The following is a 14,661-nucleotide window of genomic DNA, read 5'->3' on the forward strand; positions in this document are numbered from 1 at the left end:
GATTCGTTTAAATGTCTAAGAAAGTTAATTGAGAAACATGAAAATTAACGAAAAAATTCCATCATTTTGCAAAAATTAAATTGTTTTTTATTAAGTGTGAATTGAAGCAAGTTTTAAGCCCTAATTCTTTGAAAATTCGACATTCTTGGAAATCAATTTTGATCAATTCTGGGAAGATGTGGGTTTCGTCATTTCTTGGAAAAATGTTCAATTAATTTCTTGGAGTATTTTTCTGGGAAAGTGAAAATATTTGCTTTATCCTAATTTAATTGTATTTTCTAGTCTCTGATATTGCGATCTATTTAAAAATCTACTAGGACTTGTTATTATTGCTTTAAATTTGTTGATAGTTTGGTTAAAAACATTCTAAAATTTGAAGTTTTCTAAATCCTCAAAGGTAAGGTTTATCAATTAACTGTTGGTCTGCAGAAAAAATGGCTTTTTCTTAAGTTCCGAAAAACTAAGGAACCAAATCCTCAAAAGGATGAAGGTTTGTCAAGGAAAAACTCATGAGTATATTCACAAAATTAAGCATTCTCAATTAAATTGAGTGAATATACTCATGAGCATGCTCATTTAGATGAGCATTTAGAAGTGCTCATTGCATGTAAGCAAGATTTACAGTCTTTAAAAAACTTAAAGCTCAAGATTCAAGTTTGCGCACATAAAATGCAATATTTCGACATACCCTGCACATGTAACCAAAATAATCCACGTGACGTTCCTAAGGAACATCAATATCAATACATATTCAACATCATGGTTACATAGGTACAGAAAAGTAAAATTAAAGCAAAATTGGTGTACATTTTCTAGGCTTCAAGCATTGATGATACAACCAATGCTTACAAAAAATCATTATATAACTTAAAACCCCACCAATTAAAATATAAAATCAATTTGAATTATTTTTAATAGAAATTCTAAAAAATAAATTATTTTGAGCTGAATTTCATGAAACTCAAGATTATCTTTAATTCCGGTGATTATTTTGAATTTAGTATACTCATGAACAAGCTCATTTAGATGAGTATGCTCGTAAAAACCTTGTCTGTTAGGAAAATCTCACAGTTTTTAAAACACTCTTCAAATGCTCAGACCAAAAGCTTCAAGTTTGCTTTTTGAAAACACAAAAATGCTTAATTATGCATAATTAATAAAATGCAACTTTTTGACAAACCATGCTCATGTAACCAAAATAATCCACGTGTATTACATTCACGTTCCTAAAAATATCAATATCAATACATATTCAACATTTTGGTTACATAGGTACAGAAAAGTAAAATTAAAGCAAAATTTGTGTACATTTTCTAGGCTTCAAGCGTTGATGATACAACCAACTCTTACTAAACTGTATTCTATTATATAACTTAAAACCCCACCAATTAAAATATAAAATCAATTTGAATTATTTTTATATTGAAATTACTGGTTCTTAAAAATAATATTATTTTGAGCTGAATTTCACGGTTCTGGAAACTCAAGATTATCTTTAATTCTGTATAAATACGGTGATTATTTTGAATTATATTGTCAACTTTTTCAAGAGTCAAATAGGCTTAAAAGCTGCTTCAAGATCACCCACACGAAAATCTTTTACCAACAAGAATTAGAAACGTAAAAACCTTAAGGAAAATTCTTTGTTAATGAAAATTCTCGTTAAAAAAGAAAATCCTTGCTAAACTGTATAAATTTTTTTGAAAAATTTTCCACGTTTCATTTGTAAAAATTTTATATTTTTGTTTATTTTCATCTTCATTCACAATAATTTATATTTTCTGAAAATTATAATGCGATTTAATAATTTTTATGTTTTCATTTAATGCGAAAGGTACACGTAAGTCTTCATAACGGCTTTTTATCTTATTTACATATTTTACGCCTTCTCATTTCTTCTTTCTTTTTTTTATGCTGCTTAACATATGTTAATTTTTTAGTTGATAATTTCATTTTAAAACTCACGGATTTCTTTATTTTCGGCAATAATAACATTCATTTTAATGATGGTTGGAGTTCCTTTATGTGTTTATTTTATTTATTATGATTTATTATAAATTCGTTCTTCTTGATTATTCTTTTGATTTTGTCACAATTTTTTCTTTAACTTTTTTTGTCAATTTTTGTGGTAATTTGCTTGATTTGGAGGATTTAATGGATATTTATAGGCATGCACATTTAGCTATTTAGTGACAATTTGGGATGTCTTACTCGATCATCATCTTTATTTATAATTACAAAGTACACTAACAGGCAAAGGGCATGCATTTGTGGTGTAGAAAGTTCATTACAGTACCTAACACCGAACCCTTTGCTTGTTAGGGATGATCGCTTAATGATTTCATTATTGAGTCTTTTGTGAATTGTCCAACATTACTGGCAAGGATAGTTTTTGCTGATCTTACAAGAAACAAATCAAAAGTATAGGTACACTCAGTAACAATTGATTAAAATTCATATTTTCAATTGATGACGTCTTATACTCCTCAGACGTCTTAGATACCAACTTCGAGAAGCAATGGATCAAAGATGGACTGTTCGGCTAACCAAGTTGAGTAAGTAAGTCTTCTTATACCCTAGCACGCAAAGAACGTTTTCTCAAAAGCAGAGCAAGCTGAGAGCATACTCGCCAGCATGCTCAAGCAGTATATTTAAGTAGAATAAGTTTCTGAGACCATGCTCATTGATTGTTAGGGATGCTTAGTCAATTGTGAATATTATTTAAACTTCCGATTTTAACGTCAGATGAAAATCACATGGCGTTGCCAAGACATCATGATCAATGCACTTACAACATCATCGTCATGATGTGTCACTCAAAGTATCAGCACATCCGTAAATTCTCCAAATCTAGCAAAAACTATAAAATTACAAGATTCCTTTTGAGTGCAAAAATCATTTTCATTTCCATGCTGGACTGACGTAAAAAATTCAATGAACTTAATGAAAATCGATTAGATTTAGATGATAAAAGGACTTTGATTCCTCGTATATGTCCAATCTCAGCTGCATCTCAACGAAAACAAATTTCTGCTCTCAAATACATTTTTTTTTATATATTTACAATCAAGGATGATAGCTTATATGTTATGTATGTAAAGAGTATTATCATCTGGAACTTGGTTTAACTAAAATTGTCAAAGCAAAAATTAAATCTTATTGACATAAATTGCAAAAAAATGTAGCAAATTGAATTTCTTGTGTCATTTACATCCATTTTGGTTTTTTCTTGAATAAACAAATTATTTTTTGGGGATTTTTTATCTCCACTTTTTTAGAATTTTATGTCTTATTTTTTTGTCATTTTGATTTCAAAAAAGAATTATCTTTTTGAGTATTCTTCAGTACTAAGCCAATAAGTCATTGTCTCAAAATCAAACATAATTTACCTTTTTTTTTCGACCTCTCGACCTCTCATGGCTGAGCACGTGCATTTATTATTTTATTTTTTTGTTATCCTAAACTACTTCAAAAATTTAATATACTTTTCAAGAAAAATATATCTTAAATCAAGTGCTTAATGCTTCGCAACGTGACACGTACACACAATCATAGCAGGGCACTAATAGAATCAGTGACTCTACTAGTGTGCTTGAATATATTAATGGAAAATGATTCTACTTCATCTTGACACCTCGGCATTTCTTGTATAGAATAATGTTTAGTTATGGAAAGTGTAAACAAGTTTTAAAAGCCATCAACACGCATATGAATGCTTTTGTTTCATCTATTGCGGTAAAAACTATCAGGAAGTGATCTTTATATTATGTTGTGTTTCAAGGGTCCATTTATGTGCTAGCGATACTGAAATCAAAGGATCTTTTGTACCACATCCTTTAGTTCATTCTTTTTCAAACTGTGAACAAAAGACACTTCGCTGAATTTTTTAAGAAGTGTCAGAAAACGCATATAGCGATCTTGTCTTGCCGTGTGTAGTTTCGGACGTGGTTTACCACCAAGATGTTCTGTGGAAAGCCTAAACACTAATCGCTTGAGACCAATAGTCTAAATTGAGCTCTGAATCACTTGTAATGACATGAGTACGTCATAAAACCTAATGTACCCTTCCAAGATCTAGCAATGGAGATAAATTATGTGCCAAAGACCTCAAATCTTCACCCAGCTCAACAACGAGCTTTGAAGCTAGAAATGGTGGAACGGTGAAATGGAAAAAGAGCTTTGAAAATTTGACATGTTCTGATAATTGAAGCCAACGCTCATCCATTTAGGCCTCTGATGCCATTTTTCCAGATCCTTACATGCATCGGAAACTTCATTTGTTAATGGAAGCTTTACATGCATATATTGGAAGTTTTGTCCAATGTAACACCATTAAATAATCATTCAGAACTCGATATTGTAACAAAAACTTACAAAAAGTATGCAAAATTAAATAAGAACTATTCCAATATTGCAAGTTTAATTTGAAATGTCTTTTTTTGTGCTTTCCTTTGAGGCATCAACGTTCAATTTCTTTGCCATTTAAAAATGCAAACTTTAACATTTTTTCTTTCCAAATTAATGGCTTTGCCCAATCAGTTCAACAAACTGAAAGCAACAAGAAAAAATTTATCGACAAGAAAAGTTCTCATCATGTAATTTCCATAATAGTTTCCGACAAAAGAAACGAACAGACAAAATACATTGAAAATTGAAGTTTGAACAAATGAAGAATGACTATGGAAGAACAAAATCGATTTTCAGATGACACAAAAATTTGCATATAGAAATTAGAAGAAGAAATGCCTCAAAACAAAAAAGGATTACCAAGATACGAGATTTAGGTTACATTACAGTAGAAATCTTCAAATTGGGACACAAAAACTCATCATTCATATGATTTTTCCCTTTTTTTTTGGGTATGTCTTAAAGCACAAAGCACTCTTTAAGAATTTTATTTTCCTAGAAAAAGCTATTCGGACAGAAAATTAAAAATTATTGTATGAGATAACGGAGAAGGAAACGAAATATATCTGCTTATCTTTGGATTTTATTTACATTATTTTTTTCGCTTCCAACATAGACTTTTATGATGATAAAGTTGATGAAAGGGGAAACTTGAAAATTGTTTTATATAAGTCATGATGGGGAAAATTTGTGGGAAATGCAAAAGAAAAGCGACAGACTTTGAAGTCCTTTCCTGCATCATTTCTATTCTTTATTTAGCACAAAAAATAAAATAAGAAGAGTTAAATATATTTAATTTAAGAAAATGCAAATTAAACAATGAAAAGTGAGGGAGTGAGTGAGAGACATTGAATGAGAAAGTAAAGAGAAGTAAGAAGATTTTTAAATTAAATTTAAGTTTCTCATTTGTGTATGTTTTGTTTCCATTCGCTTATTAAATTATTCAGCAGAATTTAAAAATGCTTGTCGAGGCGGCTATGAGTAGGAGGAGGATACTAATTGAAACTGGCAGACTACTTGACGATCTTGACGATGCAACAACTTTAACCCAACTCATGTCAAAACCAATCGACTCTCTCGATAGTGGCAATTCTGTTGGATCGCTCATCTCCTCCGGACATGTCAAATTCGAGGGCTTTAATTGCATTAGCCTTACTGTTTTACCATCTGGCTCATCATCGTAATATTCCGGTTCATCCTCTTCAACATGCATGTTTGGATGCTCAATAGTGTTATGGTCAATCCTATTTGTCTTGTGGTATGGATCCTTTGGCTTTTTTAGTAAACATTCAATATCGTCAAGTGCGGTTCGAAGGTCTTCATTTTTTGTCTGATTCTTCAATTCGATTAGCCACGTCATTCGACAGTCACAGATGAAATCATTTTCTGTTTTGAGAAAAAAAGAGAGAAAAAATAAAATTAAGCTCGAGATTACAAATGCATATATGAATATCAAAGTAAGGCTTCTTTCATGAAAAAATTCCTTTCATGTGAACCTTTTCCTTCCTTCCCCAAAAAAAATTGTTATGATGATGAGAATTAAAATTTATAACTCATGAATTTTAAGCACGCATCACATTCATTCTCACACTGATTTCATTTTATTTTCCGTTATTATGAATTTAATTTACACTCTTTACCCAAAAATTAGGCTTTAATTAAGTTCAAACTTTGCATTTGAGTCTCACGAGAATTTTCTGGTGAGATGAAATGTGCGAAAAAAAAGCAGGCAGCAACGTGGAGACTGTGGTGTAGGTTAGGGAGGGGGTGGCACAAAAAAAGTAATTTTAATTAAAATGAAGCAAAAAAGTTTTGCTTAATGATAACCAAAAAAATCTGTCTATACTTTAATGAAACATTTTTATGGGGCTTTATTGACATAAATAAAACAGCGAAATGAGCAGCCAATACAACAACATAGACAGTTCCAATGAGATGCGGTTTCGAAATTAATTAATTATCTTTTTCAAGGAATAAAATTTTGTATTTAAATTATATCTTCTTCTTACTGTGCTGCTTGTGTTTTTTTGGGAAAAAGCTGAAAATGGCGTTGTGTTTATGTAATGACTTTAGCGCTTTTGGTAAGTTTAGTGTGGATTCATGTTGTCTTAACGGAATCTAAATTTAGAAGGAGTGTAAATAAGCTCAGCATGTATTCTAGTTGTAATTTTGAAATCGTATTGGACTTGCTGAATAAATAAGCAAAAGTTATGTCCATTGCATGTTATTTTTGGAAACTCTGTTATTAACATGAAGGACTTACTTAGAGGCATTTCTGAGAATTCTAAGTAGAAAGGTTTAACTTGTGTTTCTAAGAGCTTAGGGGGTTTAGAAAGTCAATCAAGTTCGAGCAAGGTCGAGTTTTATGAATTTTGGGCGTTAATACTTTCTTGTTAAATTAGAGTATTAAGCGGCTGTTTTCGTCTGACTCGTTCAGAAATTATTAGGTTTGACAGATTATTAGATTTGAAGGAGCATTTAGATTTTAGGATTAATAAGAAAAAGGCTCCAAATTCTAATTAAATTTCTAATCAAATGGATTTGAAATCTACGTTTTTCGGCGAAGTTTAGCTACTAATTTTAAAAATTGAACAATATTTGCTGTTTTTAGATTAGAAAATCACAAGTCGATTGCTAGATCCAAAATGTACCACCAAGCTCGTGACTTTAGAACGATGTCGGATTTAAACCGAATCTGGCTCCAAGTCAGAGTGGAGTTAGAATCTAGTGTTGGAGCAATCAACTGATCTGTGATGTTTTTAAAAGTTTTTAAGTTCCTAACTCAAAATTCAAAGGTCTAAATGTGAAAATTTCTCTCAAATCCAATTTTACTTAATTATTTTCTTTAAATCTTATTTTATGGATGGCAAGCTATCACACAGGTGCCCCAATAATTCATGACAAAACGATTTCGATAGAGATGGTAAGTCTTCAATTGGTAATTGTTAAGTGGTTGCCAGCGACCAAACCAAAAGGGGGCATGGATCACAATTGTTCAGAACGACCAAGAAAGTAAATAAGTAAGTACTTGATAATATAAAACTTCGTCATAGAAGTCACTAAATTAAAATATTGTATAGAATTCATAGACAGTCATTAGAAAGCAGACAATATTCCAACGTAATCTCAATTACTCTTTTTGAATAGAAAAGTGCTTGAATAAAATTGATAATGAAAGTTTTCCAATTTCAAAATGAAACCAGAGGAGCTACTGTCATTGAAAGGAAAAGAAAAGCAAAAATAAATTTATGAGTAAATTAAATTTTGTTGAGAATATTTTTTTATTTTTATTTTATTTTCACTCAAAAGTGAGTACACGAGGGTATTAAATAAATTTTGCTCGTGCTATATGAAAAATTATATCATACAATCTAATCCCGAGTGTATTAAAATAATTTATATCAATTACGCTTGAGGAAAGTAAAGCGCATATGTGCGAATGGCGAAGTAATGAACATCAAAGTAAGTACAATACCCCCCGTATTTCCAGTGAAACAAACTTTTTCTCGTGTGATTTTTATATGAATGTTTAATTAAATTAAATTCTCGGGTGTACAAAAGTATAATTATGAACCGTTTAAGAGTGGCTCATGAGATGTCTTAAATGAAGAAACAAGCAGAAACTTCTGATTGTCATAAAAATTTACTTTTCAAAAACTTGAAATTAAAAAACACTTGACGTGCTTAATGAAAATTAAGGATGGAATTTTCAGAAAATACTCGGTATTGTGGGTGACATTACTAAGCATATTATTTACTAAAAATGCGAAGACGAGAACAAATATTTTCCCTCAACTTTATTTCTTATTTCATATTTTTCTTGCTTCTCTCTTCTGCTTATACAAAAATGTCAAGACCTTCACTCAGAAGTAATTAGTTTTCAAAAGAAGAAAAAATTTGTATGATGAGACTGTCTACCAGAAGTCATCAGATGATTAGGTGATGTAAATCAAGGGGGAATCTTTTGCAGAGTTGGGGATCTTTCTCGGATTATTTACACTTATTTTTGGGGAATTTCTGTACACTGCTGAATAATCCAGCATCTTAAAATAATTACTCAAGAATTTTGTCAGCTAAATGCACATCAAAATCCTAATTCCATTGAGATTTCCATCAATTTCACAACATCTCCTCATAAATCATTCACATTAATCAAATAATAACCTGTAGTATATACTTCATAAATGACGAATATAATAACAAGAAGATGATGAGCATTATCGTGAAACCGAGAATAAATGATATGGGCGTTATGGTTGAAATGCCTTAAACTTAACGAAAATTGTTATGTCATTTACAATCACTTTTCACCATCACGCAAGTAATGTCAAGATAATCGTGTATAAGTGTGTAGTCAGGGGTGGTTTCTTGGGAGTCAAACAGCTTGTTCTTTAAGAGTTAGTTTGAAATGGTTGGGTATGGGATCAGGGTTATGAAGGAGCATCCCTTACAGCAATATTGAACAAATTTTGGTTTGAGAGGAAAACAGGCTAGAATTTGCCCTTAGCTGCATGACAATATGACAGGATTTTGCAAATCCAATTTTCGACTTGGAAAGTTTTTTTAAATTGCTGGAAGGGATCAGGATTCATCAACAAATATTCTTAGACGTTCAGAAATGTTTAAGGCTATCAAGGCTATTTGTGGTCTCTGAGGTCTGGATAATAGAAATAAATGAACCAAAGACAGCAAAATTATGAAAAATCTCAACTCCACTAAAAACCTTCCATTCATTCAGAACAAAAACCTTAATTCAATAGATTCTATACTACACTCCTGATCATAAAGATGGATATGTACATACATTAGAGGATAGAATTTCAGTCTTAATAAATATAAATGGGCATTAAAAGATTAGCTGAAATCAGGAAATGACAACCATTTTTTCTCATTCCGTATCTTATTTTTAGTTTGTATTAAGTCACAGAAGAAAAAAAAGTAATTATTGCTCGACATTCATTATATTTAATGGAAAATTGTCATTTCATCGTTAAAAGGGAATAAATAAGGCGAGCGCAAAAAATGAAGCAATTTACACCGAAAAGCGATTAAAATTATCCTGCCTCCGTCTACCACATAATTTTTTTTTTAAGTTCACACAATTAATTGACGCTGCTGATTATGACGCATTAAATCGTGATGGTACTTATTGCTAAAACCATCAACCAAATGTTGCGTTGGCGTTAGAGAAACGGAAGTCATAAATACCTATTACCCGCGTTTTATAAATCACCATTACATTTAACGCACCTGTTATGTCCAAAATGCTGTTCGTGTTATTCACCAAATTATCCATTAACGGCAAAATGTTGTTGTATGTTATTGTTTCTAATGAATTTTTCATCAGATTTAAATAAATCAGTGCTGGTACACCAGTAAAGAGGCCACGTTCTAACAATTTCAAATTGTTATTCTCCAAATTGAGTCGTTGTAGGTTATTTAAGCCATCAAATGCTCGTTCAGAAATTTTCTATATGAAAAAGAAAGGGGAGAAAAAAAGGAAAATTTATTGGTGAGAAAGAAACTACTTATCATCTCTGTATGCTAATTTTATATTCAACTTATGCAAAAAAGGAATGGTATATGCGATGAACAACTTTATATGTTATATAAGTTCATTTTTTCAACACTCTCACTCAGTTTTGTATCTCTATCGTATTTCACTTAGATCTAACTCCTTTACAATATTTTTTTTTGTGTTGGATATATGCAAAGTAGATACCTAATATATGCGTATAAAATATTTATATACAAGATTTTTTTTTTTATTATTTATTTGTCAATGAATTTGTAGGAATCAAGAAGTCATAAAAATGCAAATTTTTCACTTTTCATACAGCATTTTTTCCCTTACTATTTTTGGAAAATTTATGATGTTTACTCTCAGAACTTTGCCGTGCGATATGACTATAAAGTAAAAAAAAGTTGAATTTAATTATCGAAATGTTTTTCAATGCCTTAATATAATGCTGAAAAATTATTTATTAATATTTATGCTTGAATAAGTTTTGTATTTTTGGAATAATGCGAAATAAATAAGGGGACTAGTCAATATAAAGCAATCGAATTTTATGTAAATAAAATTCAGCATTCATTTTTCTCTGTCTTCATGACCATGAAAATAAAGAAGATAAATCATAAAAATTTATGATAAGGGTACGATAGTATGCGTCAAATTTATGGGTTAAGGAATAACAAAAATTCTATAAAAATAAAAAAAAGTTGACAAGTACAGTAACCTTGAGGAATATGATTGATATAACTTTAATTAAATTTTGAGTGAAAAGAAACTTTACAGCACAGATGAGGCATTTTTGCTTTATCATTAAAAAATTGTTTTTTCCATCCTTGCTTTAATTCCCCCTCATGAGAAATGAGAAAATATTTTAAAATAATTGAGTGTAGATAGATATGAAGCTATGTCGTGAATATACGCAGATTCCTTGCGGTATTGCAACGAGACATGCTTTTTTGTAATTACGTAAGAGCAAATTTCGAAGCATCATTTATCAAATGGATTATTTTTAGATTGCTTGTAGACACAACTGTCGGTGCTAAATATAGGCGTGTGCTAAGCATATGTGTGGGCTTATGTGGAGTCGTTTTACATCAACCAACGTGATTATGGCTATTACTTCTTGAAATTGAGTCTAGTCGAATTAGTTTCTTCGTTGTTTTTGATTAGCTTTTCAGTCACTACCAAGTCATGCTTAAATTGATTTGACTATTTTTAGTCCACTTCAAGATAAAAGTTTTTGATTATTTGATTCGGAACTTGAATTTACAATATATTTCAATTCTAGAAAATGTCAGTATTTTTTCCTTTTTTACAGTCCATAATATGTACTAAGAACTAGATTCCGAGTGAGTAATCCAGAGTGTGCAACCTATGTGTCGCGAACGACTTCAGCATCAAACACCTAAGGTTCTCGAGTTCGAGATCACGGACCAAGACTTTCAATTCTCAATCTTTAAAATTATCGAGACCAAGTTTTTCGAAGGATTCCGTTGTTGTTTCTGTCTCGTTCTTGAATTCGATCTTTTCTCGGTCTCGATCCCAGTTTTGATCTCGATCACATTCTCGGTCTCGATCCCAGTCTCGGTATCGATCTTGTCTTGGTCTTGATTCCAGTTTCGGTCTCGATCCCAGTCTCGGTCTCGATCCAGTCTCGGTCTCGATCTCTGTCTCGGTCTCGATCTAGTTCGGTCTCGATAGTCTCGATCTCGACTCGGCTTTGGTCTTGATTTCAAAATTTATATGGAAACCCTAGTCGTATCTGAGATTTCTCATAGCACACCAGTGTGTCACACTAGTATGTCACGGCACACATGTTACACATCAGTAATCTAATAGAAACCCATCTTTAAAGTTCTTTCAACCAAAATAAAGTATGACATCCTTTCAATCTGTTCAAAAATAAAACTTATGCTGATTGAAACGAATTAAGATTCCTTTTGCTGAAAATCAAAGAATTTTCTAGCTCAAAAGTCAGAAGAGATATAAAAAAACAAAACTTATCCCGACTGAGATCTGAATTAATCAAGTAAACAACAAACAGTTTTAATTCGAAAAACTTTTTAAATACGACTTTTTTTACGATGAATGAATTTTGTCTTTCAAAAAAATAAAAAAAGGAAGTAGAAGAGAAGAGAAGTAAGAAGAGGAAAAGTTTTCTTTATTCCAGTCAAATGAAAAGATTGCATGCGAAAAAAAATTTCTTTTCTTGTTGCTTATGCTGAATGAAATTGAGATGAATTTTCTTCTTTTATCATGATAAATTTAATTAGAAAAAATCCGTATACTTCTTTCTCATCTCCTTTTCCTTCATTTCCATTTTTTTATTCTTCCTCTCCTTAGCTTTCTCTTTCCCTTCAACAATCCACACAATAATATAATGTGCATGAGGGAAAAGACAAAAAAAAAGAAGTAAAATATTTCGTTGAAATGAAAAATTTTTCACAATTTAACAAAAAAAAAACTCACAGGAAAGACTGCAGCATAACCATTTCAAATAAAATAAGCAATCAAGTAAATTATGCAGAAGGAAGAAGATGGGAAGTGATTTTACAATTCAAATTATCTTTGACTAATTGAAGCATTACTAGACAGATTTAATCAAACAATGAATTATTCTCACTTCTATGATTCCATCGTTCCTTTATGTTATACAATTAATGGAATTTCCTGTTCCCGTACTTTTTTTTATGCATTAAAAGATTTGTTTACTTTTTTTCACATGAAATTTACATCAATCTTGCTTTTGCTAGATTAAAAATATTTTAAATGTAAATTCTTGTACTGCCCATCGGCTCTGTGTACGGATCAGAATTTTATATACATATTTGAATATTTAATTGTTGCACAAAAGTATCGATGCTAATTGTTTGCAGAATTCATGAAAAAATGTGTTGCAAAAAAATTACAAATCGGGTAAAGAAGCAATTTCAAGGTATTGTAAATAGCTTAAAGTCTATGTTGGACTTTTGAAAATTAATTAAATTTGAATAAAAAAGTTTTTGAACAAAGAAAAAGGCTTTGATAAGCCTAAAGCATGAATCTTTAAATTCGGTTAATGTTACTTGATTATACAATAATTAATTAATTTGTGAATCCTAAATAAGTAAGCTGAAAAACAATCAGTGGTTATTTTAATGGCTTAGTAGTTAAAGGAATGTAAATTTTGGATGTTTTTCTATTCCAGAGTTTCCCAAATTTACTTCATGCCCTCTGCAGTATAGTGATATACCAAAGCTTTACCTTGGTTTTAAACAAAACATTGAGCTTTTCAGATCATTGAGATACTAAGCTATGGTCAGCATTTTGTTGAATGGGGCATGAGGGTGCGCCAGACCACCGTACTTAGTAGACCAGATTCTCTATCTTAGGATCAAAATCACTCCATTAATGTCATTACTGTCTTTATCCTAAAAAAAAGCTGTTAGCCACATTTCTACTACATATAATTTCATTACGTAGGTAATGGTTAGGTCCCATATTTCTGGTCCCCCACTATTCCGGGACCAAACTAAAATGATTAAAAATTTCACATTAATTTAACCACTCCTAATATTCTCTTAAATATAGTAAATTAATATCAAATAAACTTTATATAACAGTACTACTGATTAGTCAAAGAATGATCGTAATTAAATGTATATAAAGTCACAAAGCTCGTTGAATCTTGACATCTTTTATTTAAGAGAAAGAATTTTAATTCCTCATTCTTTTTCGCTAACAATAAAACTTTTAATTTTTGATTGAAATGATTCACAAAAATTTTTGAATGTTTGCTTAAAACTTTAAGACAGTGATGCTGTTTCTCAGACAGTGATCTTTGTGGCAGGGTTGTTCAATGTTCGGTGATTAAAATTCTTACTCATAGTCAGTGTTGTGCTTTTTTAAACCATGTCACAATTTTTTGAGGATACTCAACAGTGCTTGAAGTCATACTTAAGTCGACTAGACACATCTCATACCCAGTCGACTTCGAATCGACTTAAAGTTGATTAATAAAGTCAAATCGACTCGATTTCGTGGTCTAATACTCATGTGCATGCTCCTTGTTTGTTCGGGAAATCAGTGCCTCTTCTTCAAAAATTCTAAACACTCCCCTATTTAATTCTAGCACCCCAATCAAGTGTAATATACATTTCAATGCACAACCAATCTAAATCTCACGTCAAGAATGATTATCTATAATTTGCATAACTTCCGATTGACAACACTGCCTTTAAGCTCTCTTTTAATTAAAAGATGAAGTTTCTCGATTCATTCTCATTCAAAGTACACCCCAAGAAGTTTTTTTTAATACTCTTAAACAAGACAATAATCCAAAGAAAATTCAACTATTTTTGCATCCGCAATATTTCACTTTCAAGGATTAATGTAAATCAAGGAAGCAAGCGAAATAGCGGGACATAAAAAGAAGATAAAAAGAAGAAAAAAAACGCTATAATACAAAACAATTAAAAAGCATTTAAACAACTTCCGCATCTAAATTAGCAAGAATAAAAAAAAAGGAGATCACTTTTGAGGAAAGAAAATGAAGGAATAAGTAGAGTAAAAAGAAAAAATACTTAATCATCATAATTGAAATGAGAAAGTTTTAATTTCATTGCAATAAATAATTTCCCATCCTTTTTTTCATCCACAGAAGCACAAAACTGAGAGAGAGTGAGAGAGAGAGATAACTCAAAGGATGAGATAACTGTTAAAACTTTATTATTGCACATTTCATGATGAGAAATAAAGTT

General features: G+C 30.9%; 1 protein-coding gene across 5 annotated transcripts in view; it reads right to left on the minus strand.

Annotated features, from left to right (window-relative positions):
- Positions 1-4,680: 4,680 nt before the first annotated feature.
- The window catches only part of LOC139092789 (connectin-like), an 82,989-nt gene continuing 73,008 nt past the window's right edge, over positions 4,681-14,661 (minus strand). For all 5 annotated transcript variants that reach the window (XM_070643339.1, XM_070643324.1, XM_070643346.1 and 2 more), the window contains 2 exons: positions 9,658-9,877; positions 4,681-5,793 (listed from right to left, as the gene is read on the minus strand). In XM_070643339.1, the coding sequence (XP_070499440.1) occupies positions 5,351-5,793; positions 9,658-9,877 (663 nt within the window). In that variant the 3' untranslated portion in view covers positions 4,681-5,350. The remainder of the gene's footprint in view (positions 5,794-9,657; positions 9,878-14,661) is intronic.

Source organism: Chironomus tepperi, unplaced genomic scaffold, assembly GCF_022539635.2.
Source record: "Chironomus tepperi strain 1889 unplaced genomic scaffold, CSIRO-AGI_Ctep_v1 contig_16, whole genome shotgun sequence".
Classification (NCBI taxonomy): domain Eukaryota; kingdom Metazoa; phylum Arthropoda; class Insecta; order Diptera; family Chironomidae; genus Chironomus; species Chironomus tepperi.